Here is a 23957-nt window from a genome sequence, read left to right on the forward strand (position 1 = left end):
TTTAGAATTTTATTTTAATTTTATTTAAAAAAAAAAACCCACACAAACAAAACAAAACTTTTCGTTCAAGCTGAACTGAAATTTTATCAACATTTTCGGTTCACTGAAACCCTTTTTCCTTTCTATTTGGTTCTGCCACTGATCCGAAAACTCAGCCATACGCACTGCTGGGCTCCTGACTTCTGCTGCTCCCCTGCTGTAGGACCGTGGTGTAATAACCTTAGTCCCAGATTTGGACCTTAGCGTCCAAAATATGGGGGTTAGTATGAAAACCTCCAAGCTTAGTTACCAGCTTGGACCTGGTACCTGCTGCCACCACCCAAAAAATTAGAGTGTTTTGGGGCACTCTGGTCCCCCTGAAAAAAACCTTCCCTGGGACCCCAAGACCCAAATCCCTTGAGTCTCATAACAAAGGGAAATAATCCTTTTTCCCTTCCCCCCTCCAGATGCTCCTGGAGAGATACACAGACATAAGCTCTGTGAAACTACACAGAGTGACTCCCCCTCTCTGTTTCCAGTCCTGGAAGCAAAAAGTACTTTCCTATTCCCCCAGAGGGAATGCAAAGTCAGGCTAGCAAATCCAACACACAGATCTCCCCTTGACTTCTTTCTCCCACCAATTCCCTGGTGAATACAGACTTAATTTTCCTGAAGTAAAGAAAAACTCCAACAGGTCTTAAAAGAAAGCTTTATATAAAAAAAAAAAAAAATACATACAAATGTTCTTTCTGTATTAGATGATACAACACAGGGTCAATTGCTTAAAAAAATATTGAATAAACAGCCTTATTCAAAAAGAATACAAATTAAAGCACTCCAGCACTTATATTTATGCAAATACCAAAGGAAAGAAACCATATAACTTACTATCTGATCTCTTTGTCCTTACACTTAGAAACAGAAAATTAGAAAGTAGAACTACTTCTCCAAAGCTCAAGAATACAAATTAAAGCACTCCAGCACTTATATTTATGCAAATACCAAAGGAAAGAAACCATATAACTTACTATCTGATCTCTTTGTCCTTACACTTAGAAACAGAAAATTAGAAAGTAGAACTACTTCTCCAAAGCTCAAGAATACAAATTAAAGCACTCCAGCACTTATATTTATGCAAATACCAAAGGAAAGAAACCATATAACTTACTATCTGATCTCTTTGTCCTTACACTTAGAAACAGAAAATTAGAAAGTAGAACTACATCTCCAAAGCTCAGAGAAAGCAGGCAGCCAGAAAACAAAAACAAAGACACTCAAATCCCTCCACCCAAAGTTGAAAAAATTCGGTTTCCTGATTGGTCCTCTGGTCAGGTGCTTCAGGTGAAAGAGACATTAACCCTTAGCTATCTGTTTATGACACGTGGGCAAAAGGCTACATCTGTCTGGCCCTCATGTCCCCATCTGCAAAAAGAGGATAAAACACTTCAATATCATTTTTCACCTCTAGATTGTCAAGCACCCTTACAGGAGTAAGCTGCATTATTGCCGCTGTGTAGAACAGTATCTGCAGAGATGTATTGTTTTCGTCTAGTAACATCTAGAGATTGCAGCCAAGATGGGGCTTTTTTGTGCAGGGCACTACACAAACCCACACAGTGAGTCACTAACAGCTCTAGGAACAGAATCCAAGAGTCCTGACTCCTGAGCCAGTGCTCCATCCGCTCTTCCACACTGCCGACCTCGGAGGATTATTGAAGTGTTGATGAGTGCCCTAGTGGATGGAGTACTGCACGGACACCCAGGAAGCCAGGGCTCTATTTTGGGCCCTGCCAGGTGGCCTTCCCCGCCCTGTGCCCCAGTTTCCCCATCTCTAAAAAGGTAGTGATAATACTGAGCTCCTTTGTAAAATACTTGGCCCTCTACTGATGAAAAGTACTAGAAAAGAGCCAGGTATTATTATTACTGGTCAAGCAGCGCAACAGGATAAAGTTTGGAATAGCAGTTTTTGGACACTTTTAAATGATGACTTCTTGGAAGAGCCGGCTCTAAAGCCCACGAGAGTAGAGGCTGTTCTTGGCTTAGTCTTAAGTAGCATACCGGGAGCTGACTCAAGAAGTGACAGCAGCTGAGCTGCTAAGTAAGAGAGACCACAATATAATTCACACAAGAACAAGGGGACAGTCAACAAAATGAGAAGAGGAGAAATTTAAGATGGGTAAAAGGACATTTTCACCTTCTGTGTTATTCAACTGTGGAACTCACTGCCTCAGGAAGTTGTGGAGGCCAAGAACTAACAAGACTGAAGAAGCGACTGGATATTCATATGGGTAGCAAGAGGATCCAGAGTTGTGTTAATTAACAACCACCAACGTTTTGGAAGGGATATTGGATCTCGTGCTTCAAGACTGAAGCCAATCTGTGTTAGGGCCCAAGATGAGACCTAATGTAGGGAGCAGATTATCCCACATCTGTTACTGTACAGTTCTGACCCCCTCCTCTGAAGTATCTGGCAGTGGCCGCGGTGGAAAGATTCTGGGCTAGAGAGACTTTGGATCTGATTCAGTCTAGCTAAAAAAGAGTAAAGGGCCGTTATTTATTAGAGTTATGTAACTTCAGTATAAGAAATTCAGTGTTTCTCTGATTTCTTACAGGAAAAATACATTGGGGGAGGAGGGGAGGTTTATCTCATTTTCTTTTTTAAATGACAGAAGATTTAAAAAGAAGATGACGTTTTAGTGTCACAAACTCTGCAGTGATTTATGATTATTAAATGTTATGGCCGATGGGTGTTTACAAATGTACGGGGATAGGCACATGTTTCTGGCATTGTGTGATGCCATGGTGAGCCTGGTGCTTTCGATCTCCCAAAGGGAGCTGCATGCACTCAATGGGGAGTTTATGCCAAATTTGCAGATGGTATGTGCCAACTTTTCCAAAGTGCCCAGGCCCAGCTTTTCAAGCACTATCCACCCACAAAGGAGGCCTGATTCTCAGAAGAGCTCAGCTGTTGCTGTTCTCTCAGAATCATAGAATATCAGGGTTGGAAGGACCTCAGGAGGTCACCTAGTCCAACCCCCTGCTCAAAGCAGGACTAATCCCTAGACAGATTTTTGCCCCAGATCCCTAAATGGCCCCCTCAAGGATTGAGCTCACAACCCTGGGGTTTAGCAGGCCAACGCTCAAACCACTCTTCAGGTTCTTATACCCGTGTCCATCACCGTGGTATCTGAGCACCTTCCGGAGATGCATTGAGCCATGTGACTGGCATCTGTCAGTCGATGGCTCTTTCTCCTTTCCTGTATCGAGGGGGATTTTTCTGTGTAGATTAAATATATCACACGTGCTCTGTGTTTGCGGAGTGCGCCTTACACTCAGAGCGCAGCACAATTAGGTTTGGTACCGAGAACCTGCAGGAGTTTGCTCCACCACCTTGGGCTGGCTACATTGCTTGATTGCTCTGTGTCTCCTGTGGGGGGTCGCTAATACCCTGTTGTTCCCCTATTGCAAAGGGGAGCAGTCCCAGCTAGCTGGGAGAGATGTTCCAGTATGGGGTGGGGGGGGGATACAGAAATGGTTGAAAACCCCCATACCAGTTAGGATACTGCAAGACACGCTGGGTGCTAGGCCGCAGGGGCACTGTGCTATCCACGCTCTTGACCTTCCCCTGTGTTGGGGAGCTACAGTACTGCTTTCCACGGTTGGTTCCCCACAGGATCCACCAAACTTGCCTGCCCATGTTCGGCTACAAACATGTCCTGACGCTCACGGATGAGGTGACTCGCTTCAACGAGGAGGTGCGCAAGCAGAGCGTCTCGCGGAACCGCGACGCGCCCGAAGGGGGGTTTGATGCCATCATCCAAGCGACCGTCTGCGACGTAAGAGCTCTGGCCTGGGCAGAGAAGGGTCACCAAGCAGGATGCTGTGGGTTGGGCATCTCGCAGTGCGGTGAGGCCAGCGGGATGTGCAGCGAGAGCAGATGTGAGGTGCAGGGGGTTGAATGCTGAACACAGGAATTGGCAGGCTGGGTCAGAACAGAACAGTCTCTGGGACCGGTGCCAGATGCTTCAGAGGAAGGGGCATGGAACCCCAGATTGGACCATGGAATAACCTGCCCATCAGGGGAAATTCTTCCTGACCTCAAGGTAGTCAGTGCTGCTCATGTCCTGAAGCATCAGGGTGTCCCCTTTTTTTAATTTACATCTCTTCCTAATCATATCCCACGTTTAGGAGTAGCCCATACTTCCTTGCTGGCTTGCCCCTGGCACTGGTCACTCCTGATTGCTCCAGATACCAGAGCTCAGGCCATAACAGTAATGATGGCCTCCACGGATGTCCAACAATGCTAAGGTATAGAAAAGGCTGGGAACCCACTCCTGTGTTTTGCTGCAGGAGAAGATTGGCTGGAGGAACGATGCTAGTCACCTGCTGGTGTTCACGACAGACGCCAAGACCCACATCGCTCTGGACGGGAGGCTGGCGGGGATCATACAGCCCAACGACGGGCAGTGCCACATTGACAAGGATAATCTCTACTCGGCTTCCACCACGCTGGTAAATGCAAGGCCCTGCCTGCGGGTCGGGGGAGGGGGAAGCGGGTCCCTGTGGAACGTGGGAAGCTTGCGCGCAAGAGTACGCAGATAGATATGTGTGTATACCTCTGTGTGTAAACGCAGGAGTGTGTGTGTGTGTGTGTGTGTGTGTAGTTGTGTGCACACATGTGGATGTTCATGGGCCATGTGTGTGCACCTGTGTACATGTAAGACAGTAAAGGGAGTATGTGTGCTGGTTGCAGGGCTCCCCCCAGCCATGTCCCGGGGGAACAGCCTGTGGGATTGGGATTCCCTACCCCACATGGGATGGCAGTAAGAGGAGGTGCAGGCTGCTGAGGGCAGACAGAGCTCCAGCCTCCGGGCAGGGGAGAGGAGGGGAATATAGGCCAGGCCAGCAGGACCTGGTGAGACGTATTGTGCAGTGGGGCTGCGGGTGGGGGATTAGATGTCTCAGCACCAGCTGCGCCTGCGGAAGTGCCAACCCCCAAGGCCTGACAACTCATTTCTCTCCCCAGGACTATCCCTCGCTGGGCCTGATGACTGAGAAACTCTCCCAGAAAAACATCAACTTGATCTTTGCCGTGACGCAGAGCGTGGTCGGCCTCTACAAGGTGACTGCTCCACGCTGGCGTCCTGGATGCCCCGCCCAGAGCCTAGGAAGCTCCGCCCCCAGTGATGGCTCCCTCCCCTCCCCAGCACCTGAGGAGCTCAGCACACCCAGGGCCACCCTGCATGACAGCTGGAGCTGTGAGCCGACCCCCGAGACATTCGCAGGCAGCCCCCAGGGCCAGGCTGTCGCGAGCCACCCGTGGCCGATGAAAGGAGACACTGCGTCTGCCCACAATCTGCTCCCAGGTGGCTAGAAACCCATTCGCGACCCCCTCCCAGACCTTCAATGACCCTCAACTCTCCAGTCTCAGGTCTTGTGGCCTGGCCACAGTCACCCAGCAAGACAGCGGCTGAGCCGAGAAAGAGATCCCGGCTCTCCTGGCTCCCAGGCCAGTGCTCTGGCCACAGCCTCACCCTGCCTGTGTTTGCAAACGCTCCCCCGCGGAGGTTTGACCCCCCGCCCTGATGCACGCTGGGGCAGAGCTTTGGGCCATGTGGCAAATTCCGGGTTGATGCCCCAGCAGAGCAGCTGCGCTCCACAAAGCTAGTGAGCCGAGCTTAGCGCCAGGCCTTGGCACCGAACCTCTGGCTGTGTGTTTTCTTGCCAGAACTACAGCGAGCTGATTCCCGGCACCACTGTGGGGACCCTGTCCAGCGACTCCGGCAACGTCTTGCAGCTCATTCTGGACTCCTATGGGGTGAGTGAGAGGAGCGAGGACTCCATGGCTCCTGGGCAAACCCAGGGCAGCCTAGGGCATCCAGCAGGGCCGCTGCCTGCAGAAGTTTTGGACGGTTCCTAGAGGGGTCTCCTCACTTGAGAGGAGCCTCATGTCAGAAGCAGAGCAAAATGGGATGTGCTTCTGCAGGATCTCAGCTCTTAAAGAGGGACCTGCGCGCACGCGCACACACACACACACACACACACACACACACACACACACACACACACACACACACACACCACGCGTTGCATCAGAGCTCCAGCCCGAAGCAGCCCAGAGACGCTCGCCAGCTGTTTGTGCCCTGAGCAGCCTCCTCGGTTCCAGCAGTGAACATCTGCCTTAGCGACGCACAGAGGAAGTGAGGTCATCCCATTCCCCACCTTGTCCCCTTCCCCTCCTCCTGGCAGACAGGCCGGCCCTCTGGCTGATGCCTCGGCGGCAGAGGAAGGACCTTTGGCAAGCGAGTCTTTTCCCAAGCGCGCCTCAGGGATGTGCGCCAAGCTCGCTGCTATAGGAGGGCCTCCCTCTCTCCCTAGCAGGTCACCAGTTCCGATCCAGCCCAGGGCGGTAGCTGAGGAAAGTTGTCACCATGTGACAGCTGCTTGGTGACCCCTGGGAGATGGAGCCAGTTGGCCCTCTCTGCGTCTCCATAGGCCTGCGTCTCTGCGCTGGCTGCCGGTGAGAGCTCCCCACTCCTAGTGCTCAGCTGCATCCTCTCAATGCCCTCTCCTAAGTGTGGGGTGTGCGCTGTTCCTCCTTCCCTCCCTCCAGAAAATCCGCTCCAAGGTGGAGCTGGAGGTGCGAGACCTGCCCGAGGAGCTGTCCCTCTCCTTCAACGCCACCTGCCTCAACGACGAGGTCATCCAGGGACTCAAGTCCTGCGTGGGACTCAAGATAGGAGACACGGTGAGTCTTGCCAGCTGGTGGCCGGCTGGGAGAGGGATCCAGCTGCAGGAGCTCTGGGATCATCCCCAGCCTCTGCCCCTGCTGGAGAAGGTCACAGGCTTGTAGTGTCTCTGTGGCTGGGCCGAATACAAAAGGAGACGCCGTGTAGCGCCTGCGGTTCTCTCCGAATGGCTCGCTGCCAGCCTGTGCTGCCCTATGTCGCCAGGCAGCATCGGGTGGAACATGCCTGGAAGGGACGGGCTGACGGCCCTGGGTCTCAGGCCTTGCAGCCAGGCGACCCCGGCTGTGCTTGGAGCAGCCCTGCCTGAATCGAACCCCTGCGCTTCCCTCCCCAGGTGAGCTTCAGCATCGAGGCCAAGGTGCGGGGCTGCCCGCAGCAGCAGGAGAAATCCTTCACCATCAAGCCCGTGGGCTTCAAGGACAGCCTGACGGTGCTGGTGAACTTCGAGTGCAACTGCATCTGCCAGGAGCACGCCGAGCCCGACAGCCCCGCCTGCCACCAAGGCAATGGCACCTTCGAGTGCGGCGTGTGCCGCTGCTCCCCGGGCCGGCTGGGCTCTCGCTGCGAGTGCTCTGAGGAGGAGTACAGCCCCTCACAGCAGGACAACTGCAGCCCCGGCGCGGGGCAGCCCCTGTGCAGCCAGCGGGGCGAGTGCCTCTGCGGCCAGTGCGTCTGCCACGCCAGTGACTTCGGCAAGGTGACCGGCAAGTACTGCGAGTGCGACGACTTCTCCTGCGTCCGCTTCAAGGGCGAGATGTGCTCGGGTGAGTGGCCCCCGGCTCCGGCGTGCTAAGGGGCGCTCGGAGGGGTGGGGGGTTCCCGAGGCCGTGCTCTGCTGAGCTGTATTAGCATTCAGCTGGTGCTGGGTCTAAGATGCCGGGAGTCCTCCAAGATCTGATGGCAGCTCCCCAAAGGAAAAGAAGGGTTCACTCTAATTGTATTCCAGCTTGTGTCATTCCACACGGGCTGCCTAAAATTCCTCCGTCGGTGTAGTTGGCTGCAGGATGTCTATTGTTGTACAGTGCTGAGTAGCAGCTGCCAGGTTGTGTCCCCCCCTCCCCCCCCCCAGAGCTGGCTGCATTTCAGTGGCTTAACCTGAGCAGATGACATGAGGAATGCCTGAGGAGACCCCTTGCCGCAGGGCAGGCTGGCCCCGTTGCCATGCTCTCCCTTCCCGAGCCAGTCGGGTTAACGCCACATCTGTTTGTTTCTTTCCCTTGGTGCATCTCACGGAAGCAGCCAAGCAAAGCGGTGCAGGGTTCACGGCGGGAGCAGGCGGCGGGCCTGACTCAGAACAGCATGTCCTGAAAGGGGACCAGCGAGCCCCTGCCCTGCTCCCAGAACGCTGGAAGATGCGCAGACACACAGCTCACTCCAGAGAGAGCCCCCAGCCGCTCCCAGCACAGAGGGGCCCTGGCCCAGTCCATCAGCAGGTTCAAACCCATCCCATCCCCAGGGAGCAGGAGAGGGGGCAGCCACTTGACTCTGCAGCCATCAGCGCTCAGGGAAGCCCCCAAATCCCCCAAGAGACACCTGCCCCTGGGGCACAGACCTTGGGGGTTCCCATAAGATCCCTGGTAGCTGGGCTTTGAACCACCCTGCAAGGGAGAGACTTTGCCTTGGGGCTTTGCAGCCTGCTCCCAGGTTCCCCTTCACAGCCCAGTGTTTCCCCCCCTCGCTGAGCGGAGCCCCCCCGGCCAGATTCCCCACTGGGTTTCTGTCCCTGGCACACCCAGCGCCCCTGTTGCTTTCTGCTCCCACCCCAGCACTGCCCAACCTCCCCCCGCCCCTCCCTTGGGGCCTCCTTATCTGCAGTTATTCGAGGCTTATCCCGCCTCAGCAGTGGAGGCGGGAGGGGTGGGGCTGTTTTTTCCCTAGTGAGCCTTCCAGAGCCTCCGGGGGTGTCCCACTGACTCACAGCGATAACGATCGGCTCCCCCACTCTCCCAGTGTACTCTGGGCTGGTCCGTCACACACTTCCCTGGCTGTTGTGCAATGCAGTGACTCCAGATGTTTGGCCCGAGCTGGTTATCAGGACAATGACAAATTGATGACACCCAACGAACAAACAAGCCATGGAGGGGAGGGGGTGAGCGGGCAGTTTATCACCCAGGCTGTCATTGTGGGGAGAGGGTGGCAGCATCAAAGCCCCATAATGGGTGGGGCAGGGGAGCAGCCTACAGAGGGCCTGCTCTCAGTCACACTGCTGTCAATCCGGAGTCAATTCGGAGTCACTCTGGTTGGGTCTGAGAAGTTAACGAGATCAGCGTCGGGACCTTTCTTCGGAGCTCCTGGGTGGGGCTGGTCCGTATCTCACATTCCTTCACCTTCCCCAATCTCTCGGTGCCAATTGTGAAATTAAAATGGGGGCGAGAGGAAAGTTTATACTAACATCCTTCTCCCGGATGCACCTGTCAGGCTACATCTGCATCCCCGCAGCGTAACCATCCTCCCTCCATCCTGACCCACGGCATCCGCTGCTCTTCCAGCCTGGGGCTCCCTGCACGTAGTTCTACCAATGCCCCTCGATGCTGATCACTGCCCCTCATCCAGCCCCAGCGTGCCCACCTGTAGCTCTCACCAGGCCTGTCTGGCCAGTTTTCCTCTGGCTCATCTCTAGTTTCCCATTATCTAAAAAGTGAAATATTCAGTCTCTCCAGCAGCAACGCTGCACCCGGGGCTGAGCGGAAACTGAAGCCCTGGACAGTTTTCCCAAGGAAAGCCTAACCCAGGGGCTGCAGTCCCACTCCCAGCCCGCAGCGACCGGCAGGATTCCCCAGTGCTCCAATGAGGACAGGGGCCGGGTCGGCTTTGTTGTGGGTTCAACGCTCCAGCTTGGTTTGCTGGGATCTTTGGGGCCAGAACCAAAACCCGTGAGCCAAAAAGCCCCAGGCTGGGAGAGGATTTGAACCTGGGTCTGTTTCTGGAGCAGCCCTACCCAAGGAGGGGCCCTAGGACTTAGGGGTCAAGGGAGGAACTGAGCGAGAGTCCAGCCATGTGTCTCTTTCGCTTTCTAGACTCATTCCAAATGGACAGAGAAACCCCCTGGGGCCCAAACTCAGCACTGCCTCCCACTATCCCCGGGGAACCGGACTGGGACAGAGTTCCAGGCAGCTTTGCAATGAGCTGTGGAGTTCAGCTCCCAGCAGGGTGGTTTGTTTTACAAAGGGCCCGGCTAACAGATGCGTCACCATGTCAGGGAACGTCAACGGGGGGCCTGTGGCTGCCCGTCGGGACTAGCATGGGGGGGCTGCAGGCCAAGATAAGGCGGCAAAGCTGCTGGTGGGGACTTGGATAGCAGAGGGTGGTGCCGATCAAGAGGGAGGTGCATTGGCAGAGCCATGTGGGGCGGTCAGGCCTGATGGGTCCTGGCAGGGCCCACCCTGGATTAGCGTCTCGCTTTCCAGAGCCTCCCAGCCCTGTCGATATCCCAAGGCCCCGGGAAGCCAGACAAGCCTAGGCAGATGGCCTGGGATCACACCTCACGCCCTTGCATTCGCCCGCAGGCCATGGGCAGTGCAGCTGCGGGGACTGCCTCTGCGACTCAGACTGGACCGGGGAGTATTGCAACTGCACCACGCGCACCGACACCTGCATGTCCAGCAACGACCTGGTGTGCAGTGGGCACGGTCACTGCCAGTGCGGGAAATGCGAGTGCACCCAGGCCGGCTCCTACGGGGACACCTGCGAGAAGTGCCCCACCTGCCCCGACGCCTGCACCATCAAGAAGTAAGTGGGGCTGGGGCGGGCGGAGCTGGCGCTGCTCGCTTGGGTTCTGGGCAGTGGGGATCTCGGTGGGTGGCGCTGGCGTGGGCTCAGTGCATGGGTCCAGCTGGCACCTCATTGGGAAGGGTCTGCGCTGAGCTCTAGACTTTCTGGGATGCTGTGATTGCAATCTGGGGCGGGGGTGGGGCAAGTTTGTGAGACCCTGATGCCATGAGGCGGCCGATCTTCCAGCGTAAAATCAGGGTGGATGCAGGGCAAAGAGTCACTCCTGCGTGGGAGAGTCAGAATCAGGGTCCCCCTCCCTGGGATCCCTGGGGGAAGCCTCCCACACACCCAGGGGCTTGGCAGGAGGCAGGGTCGAGACCAGTGTCCGTGTCAGGCCCCATTGGGGAGCACAGGGGATCCCCGCTGGGAAGCAGGGACAGAGGATAGGGGAACAAAGTGAAGCAGTTGGAGTGATTGGGGGGGACCCTTCTCCCCTGGAGCCCTGGAGCTGCACATAGCATCCCCTGATGTTCTTGTCCTTCATCACTCTTTCCTCCTCCTCAGGGACTGCGTCGAGTGTAAGAAGTTCGAGAGGGGGACGCTGATGGAGCGGCAAACCTGCAGCTACACCTGCCGTGACGAGATCGAGTCGGTGCAGGAACTCGGTGAGCGAGGGAGGAGCTGGGCTCTCAGCCGGGGTCTCCGACGTCGGCTGCTCGGTGCTGAGCTGAGAACGCCCAGCAGGGTGGTGGATCATCGGTGTTTGTTGCCACTGAGTGTCGCTAGCACCCCGTTGGCCTCGCCTGACCTCCGCTCTGCCACCTGCCTAATGCAGCCGGAGCTCAGCGCCCTGCCTGCCGAGCATCGTTCCGCCCCACGTGGCCAGCCCCAGCCTCCTTTCCCGCTGCGCTGGCCAGGAAAGTGACTACAGAACTGGGGCCCCGTCTCACTCCCGTTGAGCTCTGCGGGAGGTGGGCCCTGCCATCTGTAAGAGCAGGAGCAGAGCCTAGTGGGTGCCCCTGGGGATTTCACACCTTGCTCGGCCACACCCAGCCAACGCTGGGATCCTGGTGCCCACGCAGCAGCGGCCGCTCTGAACAGCGGGTCCGGGGCTCTCGGTAATAACCCCAGTTCTCAGGGGATCTCACAGCGGGATTCAGCTCCTGTTTCAGCCTAGGACCTTCTTCCTCATTTAGACAAAGCCTACAGGGGAACTCGCAGGCCCGGCCCCAGCTTCACTGTCTGCCCAGCGGGGCAGCATCCGCTTAACCCCGTCCAGGGGGCACCGTTTGGGCTGACAGCCTCTCCTTCGCCCCTCGCAGGTGATACAGGTAAAGACGCAGTGAACTGTACCTACAAGGATGAGAATGACTGCGTGGTGCGGTTTCAGTATTATGAGGACTCCAGCGGGAAATCCATCCTCTACGTCATCGAGGAGCCAGGTGAGGCAGGGAGCGAGTGATGGCCCAGGAGGGTTAGCCCCAGGCTGGTGCTGGTCCTGCTCCTGCCGCTGGGAGCGGGGGATACACAGCCAGGCCCCAGAGGAGCCCAGCTGCCGGATGGGATCTCCGCTGGACAGGTCAGCTGCCCTGGCTCTGTCCAGCCTGGACAGCTGCTTCCTGTCTGGGCGGGTGTCACAGGGCGGGACGGCAGCTTGAGCTGACAGCTTTGAATCCCGCTAGCAATGAAGCTGCAGCAGCTGCGGAGCCCAGGGTGCCGGGCGGATTCGTACAGCTCCGGACCCAAGCTGCTTTCACACCCTGTGATCACAGGCCGGACGTGCCCTGGGAGTAGACAGCAGCTAGGCCAGGGATAATAGGCAGGGTATGAATTTCAGGCCAGGCCTATTCCGTACAGTGGGGGAGGTTTATGGCACACTGCAGGGACAGGACCTGAGCTGCTGGGGTGTAGGCTTCATGATCTCTCTTCTTCCTTGAACCCGCCCCGTGCCATTCACTGGCTCCTGAGAAGCAAGCGGTGCGGCCAGTGGGAATTCCCCCGGGAATTGGGGAGGAGTTGACATCCGGTGCCCCGGTGGCTGCTCCGCTGGTCGTCCAGCTCTTCTGGGGGCTCCTTCTCTCCCCCTTTTGGTTAATTCTCTGTCCTGCATCTGCCCTTTTATCCTAATCCACTTCTGAGACCCCCCCCTTCACCCTCGGCCAGGAGACACCGGTCCCCGGCTCATGACGGAGTTGGAGACAGGCCCAGATCCAGCCCACCGGCCAAGATCTGAATTCAGCAAACTGGCGATGGTCCCCGAGGGGTTCCCAAGGGAGGTGGGGTACGGCACACGGGGGGCTGCTTAGGACGTCTCCCCATGGCTGAGTGATGTGGATTTAATTTCTAAAGGCAAGAGGCATTCTAATGAATAAAGCAGGAGCCAGGGGGTCAGGCCAGCTCTGCTCTAGTATTGTTTATATGACAGTAGTGCCGAACGGGGAGGGTGTTTACACACACCCCGAGGGAAGGGCCAGACCATGTTGTTTCCCAATGCCTACTAGGAGCATGCTCAGAGTCCTAATGCTGCTGGGTGTTGTTGGGAAATCCCAGGGACTAGCACTGAGCAGTTAGCCCACATGACGTGCCAGCATCCGTGCCGCGGGTGGCAAACAGCCTTTCCTTGCCCTAAGGGCTACAGGCCCTTCTGTGGTCGGATTCTTTCCTGGCTGTTTTTGGAGACTGAATAAGATGATATGAAATGATTCTGCCTCGTGTCTGTCAGCCCTGGCTCAGGAGTGGCTTCAGGCCACAGTAGCTGGAGCTCGGGTGGGCTCTGGTGTCCAACACACAGCTGTAACCTTCCGTGCTTTGCGCCGCTGGGAGAGCGAGACCTGTCCCCTTGGGTTTGGCAAATGCAACCGAAACATAGGCAACAGAACAAAGAAACTCTGTGGACATGCTAGGGTGACAAGACAGCAAATGTGAAAAATCACGACAGGGTGGGGGGTAATAGGAGCCTATATAAGAAAAAGACCCAAAAATCAAGACTGTCCCTATAAAATCGGGACATCTGGTCACCCTAGGACATGATCCATTTCCTCCTCCAGGCCCTGTTCATACAGACTGGTCCCACGTAATGAGTACAGGTCCATCAGCTTCCCCAGATGTGCGTGGAGGGTGGAAAGTCTTGCCACCTCTCAGCCCCTTGGGCTCTGCTGCGGCCGCTTTCTGCCAGCGTGACCAGCCCCTGGGGGATACCTGGCTGACTGGCCTTCAGCCAAGAGAACGGCATGGCGGGAGCAGGCCGGAGCACTCTGCATGTTAGACTAGCCGCGGGGCTGCCCGAACGTACACCAGCAGCAGGATTTAAAGTCGCCGTTTGCCTGTCCTGACTGGTGCGGCTCAGGGCCTGAGCATCTGAGAGGGCTGAGTGAGAACGTGATTGGATTGTTTCACGCCCGTCTCCATCTCCCCGTGCTGCTGCTTTGCTCAGCACTTCTCTGCAGCCAGCGTGGGCTGCAGAGATCAGCCGTCTCCCCCGGCACGGCCCTGCCTTGTCTCCACAGCTCAGTACAGTGGGCACACATCGGGGAGCCGAGCTTGGGAGAGACCTCGCCCCGTGCAAGGAACGCCTGGGGTTCCCCAGCTTTGCACTGACCCCTCTGCACTGCAGCATAATCTGGGGCAGTATCAGGGCTCTTTCGGCTCTAGCCTTGGGCATGGACAGAAGCAGGCTGTCCCTTGTATGGGAGGGGTATAACACCACACCCCACGCAGACCCGCAAGCAGGATGCAGCCGCTGCCCTGGTGCATCCCATCCTAGGGGGCCGCCGGCATCCCAGGCCTTTCCCCAAGTGCCTTGGAAAGCAGAGGCAGGAAAGAGCTGCCAGGCGTAATTACAGCCTGGCTGCCAAGGGCCTTCCTGGCCCCGCAGGCCTGACAGACAGGAGGGCAAAGGTGGTGCAGGTTTGTTTGGGTTGCACATCACGTTAGAGGCTGGGGAGTGGGTGTGTCCCCTCCTCCGTCAGACACGGAGACAGCCAGGAGGTGTTAGCAGATGCTGGCTTAGGATAGGAGAGGAGGTTCGGAGCAGAGCCAACCTGCCCGATGTGGGGGAGGGAGTTTCAGACAGATGGAAACGTGAGCAAAGCCACAAGAACTGCGGCCTGTCAGGGGGTGTTAGAAGCCAGGGAACTCCACCTACCCTGCCCCCAGCCCTGGAGCCCTTCATTCCCCAAGGGGAGCAGGTGCCAGGCAGCATCCCGTGTCCTCTGCGATCACCAGCTGCCTCGCCCATCAGGCATGTGAAGGAAGGCAGGTTAACGAGAGGGGACCGGCTGGCTCGAGGACGGGCGATCCCAGCCAGATGTATGACCTGGCCCCTGTTCTCAGAGCATCAGGGCACCTCCCAGTCTGTACCACGGTCACCCTCCCAGCAGCCTGGGAGGCAAGGTATGCATCATAGCTCAGTGGTTTGAGCATTGGCCTGCTAAACCCACGGTTGTGAGTTCAATCCTTGAGGGGGCCACTTAGGGATCTGGGGCAAAAATCTGTCTGGGGATTGGATTAGGTGACCTGAGGTCTCTTCCAACCCTGATAGTCTGTGATTCCCTGTTACAGTCAGGGCAGAGGGGCTCAGGGACCTGCAGGACTGTCCCTGCTGCTGCAGGCCGTGCCCCTTGCATTTCTAGCTGTGGGATGCGAAGCCAGCGTGAGACATTTGGGAACATCCAGGCTTTGGCCCAAGGTTGCATAATATTGAGTGCCCCGGCCCTGGCCCTGCAGATGCATTGGCTGCAGCGTTCCAAGGAGCCAAAGGGAGCGAGGGTGCATTGCAGGGGGATTTGGGTGCCAGGCTGGCTCAGGCCCTTTTGTAAACCCCACCTGTTGGCCCAAGAGTAACTCAAGGGGGCTGCTTCAGTGCTGGACCCGCCCCTGAATGTAGGTGAAATGCTGCCCTTTCATAGCACAGGATAAGAGACCTGCTACTGCTGCTGGCCGAAGAAGCTCTTCTGTTGTTGAGCTGCAGTAGATGCACAGGTTAAGCAGGGAATGGCCGAGCACTAATTCCCTCCTTCCCTTCCCAGACTGTCCCAAGGGGCCAGACATCCTGATGGTTCTGCTCCCGGTGGTGGGGGCCATCCTGCTCATCGGCCTGGTCGCCCTTTTCATCTGGAAGCTCCTGATCACTGTCCACGACCGACGGGAGTTCGCCAAGTTCGAGGAAGAGAGGGCACGGGCGAAATGGGACACGGTAAGGGTCGGGTGGGCAGCCCGCTCCTCTCCCGCCGTCACGGTGTGGGGGGGGGGGGGTGACTGCGCTCGGCTGCTGTGCCCCACCCCCCTCTGTTGGGGCAACATGGGGGATTCAGGCAGGAACCCAGATGCCCTGGGTATCTGGGCCTGGCGGGTCAGAGGGGACCTGGGTAGGTGCTGGGAAGCCAGGAGATGCTCTGGCAGGAAGGGGGCTGGGATGGGAAGATCAAGGGCCTTGGGGAGGGAGAGCCCAAGCCTGGCTATGGGGCACTGCCCTCCGGATACATGCCAGTCAGCAGGGCTGCACGTGTGCAGGAGAGACTGTCCCAGCAGCCTCCCCCGTCCCCTGAGCGCTCATCCCCAGCACGTCCTTCTGACTCACTCTCCTCCTGCTTTTCCATCCCTGCACCCGGCCCGGCCCGGCTGGAAAGGCTGAGACACGGAGTGCGGGGAATTCGGCACCAAAGGGGGAGGGGGGCAGCTGGGTCGGTGGAAGATCGTTTCCCCCCCCACACCCCACCCCGTGAGGTTCGAGGCAGCTCTGCACCTCTCCAGGGGCCCCCGCAGGGCACGAGCGGCTGATGAAATTCTTAGGCCCTGTTCTTTTGAAATACAGCGGTGCTGGTAACAGTGATCCTGTCCGCCTGGGGTAGAGCTGGACACTGGGCAAAACTCACTGCCCACGGCGCTGACCTGGTACCCCAGCCCTGGGCTCCCCACCCCCAGCTCTCCAGTGCCCCTCAGTCCCTACCTGCAGCCCCCTGCTACCCCAGCCCTGAGCTCCCCACCCCCAGCTCTGCCGGTGCCTCTCAATCCCTACCTGCAGCCCCCTGCTACCCCAGCCCTGAGCTCCCCACACCCAGCTCTGCTGATGCCCCTCAATCCCGACCCAGCCCTAGGCTCCCCACCCCCAGCTCTGCCAGTGCCCCTCAATCCCGACCTGCAGCCCCCAGCTATCTCAGCCCTGGGCTTCCCCCTCTGAGCTCCCCACCCCCAGCTCTGCCGGTGCCCCTCAATCCCTACCTGCAGCCCCCAGCTAGCCCGGCTCTGGGCTCCCCACCCTCAGCTCTGCCAGTGCCCCTCAATTCCGACCTGCAGCCCCCAGCTACCTCAGCCCTGGGTTCCCCACCTCTGAGCTCCCCACCCCCAGCTGTGCCGGTGCCCCTCAATCCCAACCCGCAGGCCCCAGCTAGCCCAGCTCTGGGCTCCCCACCAGCAGCTCTGCCAGTGCCCCTCAAGCCTGACCTGCAGCCAACCACTACCCCGGCCCTGAGCTCCCTACACCCAGCTCTGCCAGTGCCCCTCAATCCCAACCTGCAGCCCGCAGCTAGCCTGGCCCTGGGCTCCCCACCCCAAGCTCTGCCAGTGCCCCTCAATCCTGACCTGCAGCCAACCACTACCCCGGCCCTGAGCTCCCTACACCCAGCTCTGCCAGTGCCCCTCAATCCTGACCTGCAGCCCCCAGCTAACCCAGCCCTGGGCTCCCCACCCCCAGCTCTGCTGGTGCCCCTCAATCCCAACCCACAGCCCCCAGGTAGTCTGGCCCTGGGCTCCCCACCCGCAGCTCTGCCGGTGCCCCTCAATCCTGACCCCAGCCCTGGGCTCCCCACCCCCAGCTCTGCTGGTGCCCCTCAATCCCAACCCACAGCCCCCAGGTAGTCTGGCCCTGGGCTCCCCACCCCCAGCTCTGCTGGTGCCCCTCAATCCCAACCCACAGCCCCCAGGTAGTCTGGCCCTGGGCTCCCCACCCGCAGCTCTGCTGGTGCCCCTCAATCCCAACCCACAGCCCCCTGCTACCCAGGCCCTGAGCTCCCTACACCAAGCTCTGCCAGTGCCCCTCAATCCTGACCTGCAGCCCCCCGCTACCCCAGCCCTGAGCTCCCTACACCCAGCTCTACTGGTGCCCCTCAATCCTGACCTGCAGCCCCCAGCTAGTCCGGCCCTGGGCTCCCTACACCCAGCTCTGCCAGTGCCCCTCAATCCGTACCCACAGCTCCCTGCCGTTTAATGGTGCAAGCGCTGGGAGGGAGGAGGGAGAAACAGGATGTGGCAGCCTGCTCAGGGGAGGAGGAGAGGCAGAGGTGAGTTGGAGTGGGGCGGAGGGGGGGTGCTCCAGCCCCAGAGCACCCACTGAGTCGGCACCTATGCATGGGGTCAGGAGGCCTCAATTTCCCCATCTATAAAGAGGCGATGATGCTATTTACCTTCCCTGGGTGCTTTGCGGCCTGCTGGCGAGCAGGGCTGTGTGTGACACGACATCTGTTGTGTTTCTGTTACAGGCCAACAACCCCTTATACAAAGGCGCCACCTCCACCTTCACGAACATCACATACCGCGGGAATTCGTAAGGAGACCCGCCTTCCCCTCCCCCGGCGCCGGCCCTGGGACCCGCTCCGGAGCAGGGACGTTTCACGTTTACGGACAGGCTGGCGTGGGCGCGTCTGTGTAATTGAATGACGATCCCTCCAGCTGGCGCCAAGGACCTGGTGTTCATGTCACTCCACTGTATTGCAGGGCTGGGCCTCTCCAGCCACGCCACTGTCCCGTCGCTACCTCGGCATGCCTGGGGGCAGACCCGGCCTGCCCTTCTGCACACGGAACAAGGAGAAGCCGGCCTCACCGCGGCGGGCGTGCGGGCCGGCCCGTGGGGACTGGGAGCTCCCTTTGCAATGGGGCTGCTCGCGGCTGAGCCTGACGCAGGATGGATGAGAACAGCCCGCCCTCAGCCCGGCTCCCTGCCTTTCTCCAGCCAGCAAGGAAAAGCTGTGAACTGCTTGGCCAGGAGTCCCTGTGGGGCACGTTCTGCACACGACTGGCCCTGCCTAGGCGCTGGACCCACCTCCCCCACTGGGCAGCACTGCTCCCCCTCCTGGCCCGCTAGCAGAAAACGCTGCCCTGGAGGGACGCCGGACCTGCTCCCGGCCCATCACAGGCTCCCGGCTCTGGCCCGGCTGCTTCCTAGAAAAATAGAAACCACGCGACCCCGAGAACACCCTGGCCAGGCCGTGTGCTGCTTCCCCCTCCTCCCCCCATTGCCCCCCTGCATTTGTACACAAAGCAGATGATTGTAGCATCGGCTCTGCCAGTGCCCCTGCTGGGCCGAGGCCCCTGTGTCAGTTCTCACCCCTGTGACGCAGAGGAGCACAAGGGGCTGTGACACCAGCTCCCCCCAGACCTGCTCTTCCCCAGCCTAGATCCACCAGGATTTCCAACCCACAGCAAGTAGCCTGGTATGTCACACAGGGCCACCCTGTGCCTCGGTTTTCCCCTCTGTACCATGATGTTGATGCGCCTTTGCAATCCAGCGCTGGGAAGTGCTAGCTCGTGATCAGGCAAAGAAACGAACAAGGGGTCTCCAGCCACTAGCCTGGGGCCAAATATCACTGCAAGGAAGTGGGACACTGGGGAATTGGCCCCTCGGACACAATCTCTTCTCTCTCTCTCTCTCTTTCTCTCTCTGGAACAGCAGCCAAAGATTAGGGAGAGCTTCCTACCATGGGGCTAGTGCAAGAGACACGGGTTCGCCTCCTGATTCTGCCACTAGCTCCCTGCACGACCTGGACTGTGCCACGCCGGGCCTCAGTTTCCCCATCTGCCAAAAAAGGGTCTCCTGGCCTGTACCTACCTCTCCAGTGGCTTGCAGGGCTTTGTGAGTGAATGTTAACGTGCTTTCACATCCTCAGCTGGACGGTGTTCCATCCAGGATACATGAGATTTTCACCCCCACCAGTGGTTTTGGGGGGCAAGGGAAAGGGGAACATTGTCAGCTTTCCAGGCCTGAGCTGGGGAGCGAATTCCCCTCCATGCAGAACAGCAGCCAAGGCCTGTTTTCGGGTCATGCCTAGAACCCCGTGCTGCCTGCGAGTTCTTGGTATCTACTCTGCAGACCAAGCAACGGCAGAATCAGATACGCTGCCCCCTGCCCTGGATGGGCACCAGCACTGCCCCCTCCTGCCAGGGCAAGGAGCTACCTCCCAGCTCTTCCCTCCTGAGCAGCTGCAACCCCCAGAGCCTGCAGCACGGGGCAGGGATGGCTGGCACCCATGCCCAGCTCCCCTTTAGCTACTGTACCCTCCCTTTGCAGTCTAGACAACGTCAACCCAGGCTAGGCGCAAGGAGCCCCCTGATCTCCCAGAGGCACCTGCAGGGCAGTAGGGGTGGGGCTCTGATGCCCACTGAGAACAAGGGTAAGATCCCGAGGGCTGGGGAGAGGAGGGGAGTGTGGGTCTCCCCAGGGCACAACTGAGATCGGCCCAACCTCAGACTTTTCATACAGCACCAAATAAAAAAGTTTTGCACTAACGAGGGTCTGGTCTTTAGCCGCAGGCTGTGGGGGCAGCGCCTGGCGACAGCGCTGGCATCTCCTGGGGGCGGCTGTGGGCAGCAGCGACTGCTGGGTGAATAATGAATTGGGCAGGCGCTGGCAAGTTCAAAAAGTCGGGGGAAAAATAGTTTTTGGTCAGAGTGAATTTTTCAACAGTTTCAGCAAATCGGAACATGGGAGGGGAATGAGGCTGGGTTGCCCAGGATGTTTTGCCCAGGGCCAATTTTAAAAAATGAATTGAAAGGAAATTTGGAACTGAAACGTTGGGGGTTGGGGGTGGTTTGTTTCTGTCAGAGCCCTGATGCACACTGCTCCGTGCATCCACTTGCCTCTTTATTTGGAAGCCCCAGTCAGGGGTCAGGCTCCGTCTGGCCCCGGGGACGGATGAACGAAACGCCCTGGGGCGCAAAGAAAAGGGAAGCACAAGGTGGGCGGGGATTCCCCTGCTCCTGCCATGCCAGGCTGCGGCTGGCTTCTGGCCCCTCTAAGGAGTGTGACTCCAGATTCAAATGCTCTAAACTTTGGGGCAGAGCCACAGGGGACATTCAGCCCGTGAACTGGGATCTCGGCTGAGCGTTACGGGCCAGAACGGTGGGGACATCTAGTGGCCACTCAGAGCGATGAGGGGCAGGTTTTGAGACGGCAGTTTTCATGGCCTGCTGCTCGGGTGGAGAGATCTGCGACCGTCCCCTCCTTTCCTGCACGAGCAATCCTGGCATTAACAATGTTCATGTTTAAAAGCGAAGATTCTGGGGGACAAACAGCAGCAGAGGGGCCACCAGGCTGCGCTGCCGGGTGCCAAGCCCTGGCAGTGAGGGTCTGGCTGCACTCAGTCAAATTGACCCTGGGGTTCTCTGCAGCAAGTGGCCTGGGATGGAGAGGGTGGAGCGCCGAGAAGCGTGAAACAGACGTAGATGCTGAGGCAATGTTACGTACTGAGTTCCCCTTCTTGCACTGACCCAGCGTTCTGCCTTCTCGGGCCTGGGCAGAAAACATAACACACAGTTAAACCGCAGGGCAATTGTCTGAACACCCTGAGCAGAGGCCTTAACAGTCCCCAGTCGGCTTCCGAACGAGTCCTGCGTAGGGACTTTGTGTGTTTGTTTCCAATGGACACAGACTACATCGTAAATAGCACTTGGAACCCTTCCATGGTCCTTTTAAACAACTGTTACCGGGCAGGCAAGCTACTGGCAGCCTGCCTTGCTGTGTTACTCTGGCCTATCTCCGTGCAAGGTTTCAGCGTTTCCCCATTTTGGCTTTAGCAAACCAATTCCCCTGGGCTCTTCTGTCGGAGGTGAGTTCCCAGTCTCCGTGTGTGGCCATGCCAGGGGGTGGGTGCCACTGGGACTTTTCAGAGCTGGGGAAGTGGGGCAGCCTGGGGACCCGCACAGCGAGCAGCATCCTGGCCACGGGGTTAGCACCTGACTGGTCTTCTCAGTTGCTGGCGAAACAAACCTGTAGCCTGTGTCAAAGCAGTACAGGGACTAGGACCCACATTATGCAGCATGTCTCTTGATCCTGTGTCAATCAGCCGCTGGGTCCACGGGCTCTGTCTTTAATGGTTACAGTTATAACTTCTCCACCCCAGGCTCTGCTGGGCCACTCCCTGGTAGCGAAGGTCTGGAACCTGTAAAACGGCTTACCCTCAATGAACACTGCCCAGCTTTGGAAACAGCTAGTCCGTGCAGCAGAATGGTCATGATAGGGGTGACCAGGTTAGCTGGGTAATTATGGGCTGGAGCCATGCTTCCCCCCTCCCCCAGCTCCTGTTTGCTCAGCGGGAGTTTCCCACGCTCCCTTGGGCTGCAGTTAAAGAAAGCAGCCAGTACCCAGCCTGCAGTCCTGTGAGTAGCTTTCTCTTTGGCGAGCGGCCTGGCCCCTTTGCAAAACTGGCACTAAGGGAAAACCTGAGAAGTGCAGCAGCTGGAGGCGGTTCATGCAGAGAAGGAGAAGTGGCAGCCATCTAGTGGGCGACTGGGCCGCTATTGTTTTGCAAATGAGGCTTTAGATAAGGACACTCAGCGACCAATTTTCCTTGGGGGCCGTGGCAGTAAAAGCTGAGGCGTGTGTCACCCCCTCACAAAGCAGGAGATAGCAGGTTAGAAAAGGCGCCAACAGTCAAGCAGTCCCTGTCTCAGCTCAAGGTGCAGCAGCTAAGGGCACAAGCTGAATGCTGCTCAGGAGGAAATGCTCCAGCGTGCGCTGCAGGGGAGATTCGCTGGGGCTGGGTCTAATGAGAAGTCAGGCCCCAGGGCTGGCGAAGGGAATTTGAACCTGGCTGGGGGCAATGCACAATAGTGATTTGCAGGGATAATCACCCGGACTCAATCAGCCAGCTGCCAGGGATGGGTGGTGCCAGGGCCGGCTCCAGGCCACAGCACGCCAAGCGCCTGCTTGGGGTGGCACGCCACGGGGGGCACTCTGCCGGTTGCCGGGAGGGCGGCAGGTGGCTCCAGTGGACCTCTCGCAGGCATGGGAGGTCCACCGGAGCAGCGGGACCACCGGACCCCCTGCAGGGAAGCCTGCGGGAGGTCCACCGGAGCCGCAGGACCGGCAAGCGGCAGAGTACCCCCCGCAGCGTGCCGCCGTGCTTGGGGTGGCGAAATTTCTAGAGCCGGCCCTGGGTGGTGCTCCCCAAGGGTGTTTCCTCTGTGGAGGATTTTCTTCTGCAGCTGTTTGTACGGTTCCAGTGGCATAAATGCTCCCAAGACTTAGCCCAAAAAGGCAACGGTGACTATCAAACAGCATCTCAAGGCCAGGAGGGGAGAGTTCAAAGGAGCAGAGGCCAGGGAGGAAAGCAGAGGGCATTTTAGCTGGTGGAGCAGCACTGCATACGATCAAAAGAGAAGCGAGTGAGGCCTGATGCAATGCTGCCAGCAGAGTTCAATAATCTGTCAGTACCAATACAAGTAGCTGCAGGGGCGTCAGCAGTGTGATCAGTGGGCATGTGGCCTGCTGGCATCACAGCTGTTGTTCCGACTGGCAGGAGGCTGGTAACCAGGTTTCTGGGCCTGCTGGGAGTCCTGGGGGTTCCCAGAAGTGGGTTGGGGGAAGAGCCAGGAGGCCAGAGCGGGAGAGGGAAGCTTACCCGTCCACGGAGGATGAGCCCTCGTCCCTGTCCCACAAAGGAGAGCTGCCCCTTTCAATGCCGCCTGAGCACCTCGCAGGCATCTCGCCTGACTCCTTGGGCGGGGATGGATCTATCACACACCGCACTGCCTGAGCTGGGACCCCGGGGAGCTGCTGAGCAGGGATGCATTCGCTGCGATCGCCTTGGCGGCTCGGGGCCAGATCCAAGCCCTGCTCCATCTGCTTGGGTCACCCCATCCATGCAAAGCTGACCAGCTTCTAGGCAGGAATGACACACCAGGCCCTGCACCAGTGCCCAGCCTGGCCCCAGGGGTCTGGGGTGTTTTGGGGTGAGCACAGGGACCAGCAAGAGTGGCCACAGATCCTGTCTGTTGGAAAGGCCCCTGGGGCCAGGGTGCAGTGAGGTGTAGATAGGACAGCCCTGGGGCTGCACTGCCTTGCTCCCAGGCTCAGGTCAGTGAGAAGTGGGCAGAGCCCTAGAGTCCTGCTGGCCACAGCCCGGCCGGGCACCAGGATCTGCCCCTCCAGCTTGTCTTCTCTCTGTCACCCAGCACACTGTGACATCAGGCCGGAACAGTGACATCAGGGAGTCAGGAGTACGGACCGGGACTGTCACAAGGCTCCTTTGGACCCTGCCCTGGTCCAGAGCCCCGACAGCCCAGGGCCCCTGCACGGAGCCACAGCTGATGTCATTTTCACGATCCTGTGGCGGGTGAGTAGGCCTTGGGGCATCCGCCCAGCCCTGCCACACAGTGCCCCCCTCCGATAGTCTGCTATCCCGTCCTAAGGCAGGGTCTTGCTCAGGCGTGTGTGTGCCAGGCAAAGCAGCTCCAGGAAGGTAAGTTGGGGTCTTGCTCATAAACCCAGGGTGAGTTTGGTGCTAAAGATTTACACGTGGATTTGAG

At 58.2% G+C, this 23957-nt stretch overlaps 1 protein-coding gene across 1 annotated transcript in view; it reads left to right on the forward strand.

Moving 5' to 3' along the window:
- ITGB3 (integrin subunit beta 3) overlaps window positions 1–19937 on the forward strand; it is a 42087-nt gene extending 22150 nt beyond the window's left edge. Inside the window, exons 5-15 of the mRNA XM_050934932.1 lie at window positions 3653–3815; window positions 4330–4491; window positions 5006–5101; window positions 5708–5797; window positions 6593–6727; window positions 7063–7492; window positions 10235–10457; window positions 11004–11104; window positions 11762–11881; window positions 15467–15633; window positions 17915–19937. Coding sequence (XP_050790889.1) covers window positions 3653–3815; window positions 4330–4491; window positions 5006–5101; window positions 5708–5797; window positions 6593–6727; window positions 7063–7492; window positions 10235–10457; window positions 11004–11104; window positions 11762–11881; window positions 15467–15633; window positions 17915–17983 — 1756 coding nt within the window. The 3' untranslated portion in view covers window positions 17984–19937. The remainder of the gene's footprint in view (window positions 1–3652; window positions 3816–4329; window positions 4492–5005; window positions 5102–5707; window positions 5798–6592; window positions 6728–7062; window positions 7493–10234; window positions 10458–11003; window positions 11105–11761; window positions 11882–15466; window positions 15634–17914) is intronic.
- Window positions 19938–23957: the final 4020 nt, after the last annotated feature.

The sequence above is a fragment of the Gopherus flavomarginatus genome, chromosome 25 (assembly GCF_025201925.1).
Source record: "Gopherus flavomarginatus isolate rGopFla2 chromosome 25, rGopFla2.mat.asm, whole genome shotgun sequence".
Classification (NCBI taxonomy): domain Eukaryota; kingdom Metazoa; phylum Chordata; order Testudines; family Testudinidae; genus Gopherus; species Gopherus flavomarginatus.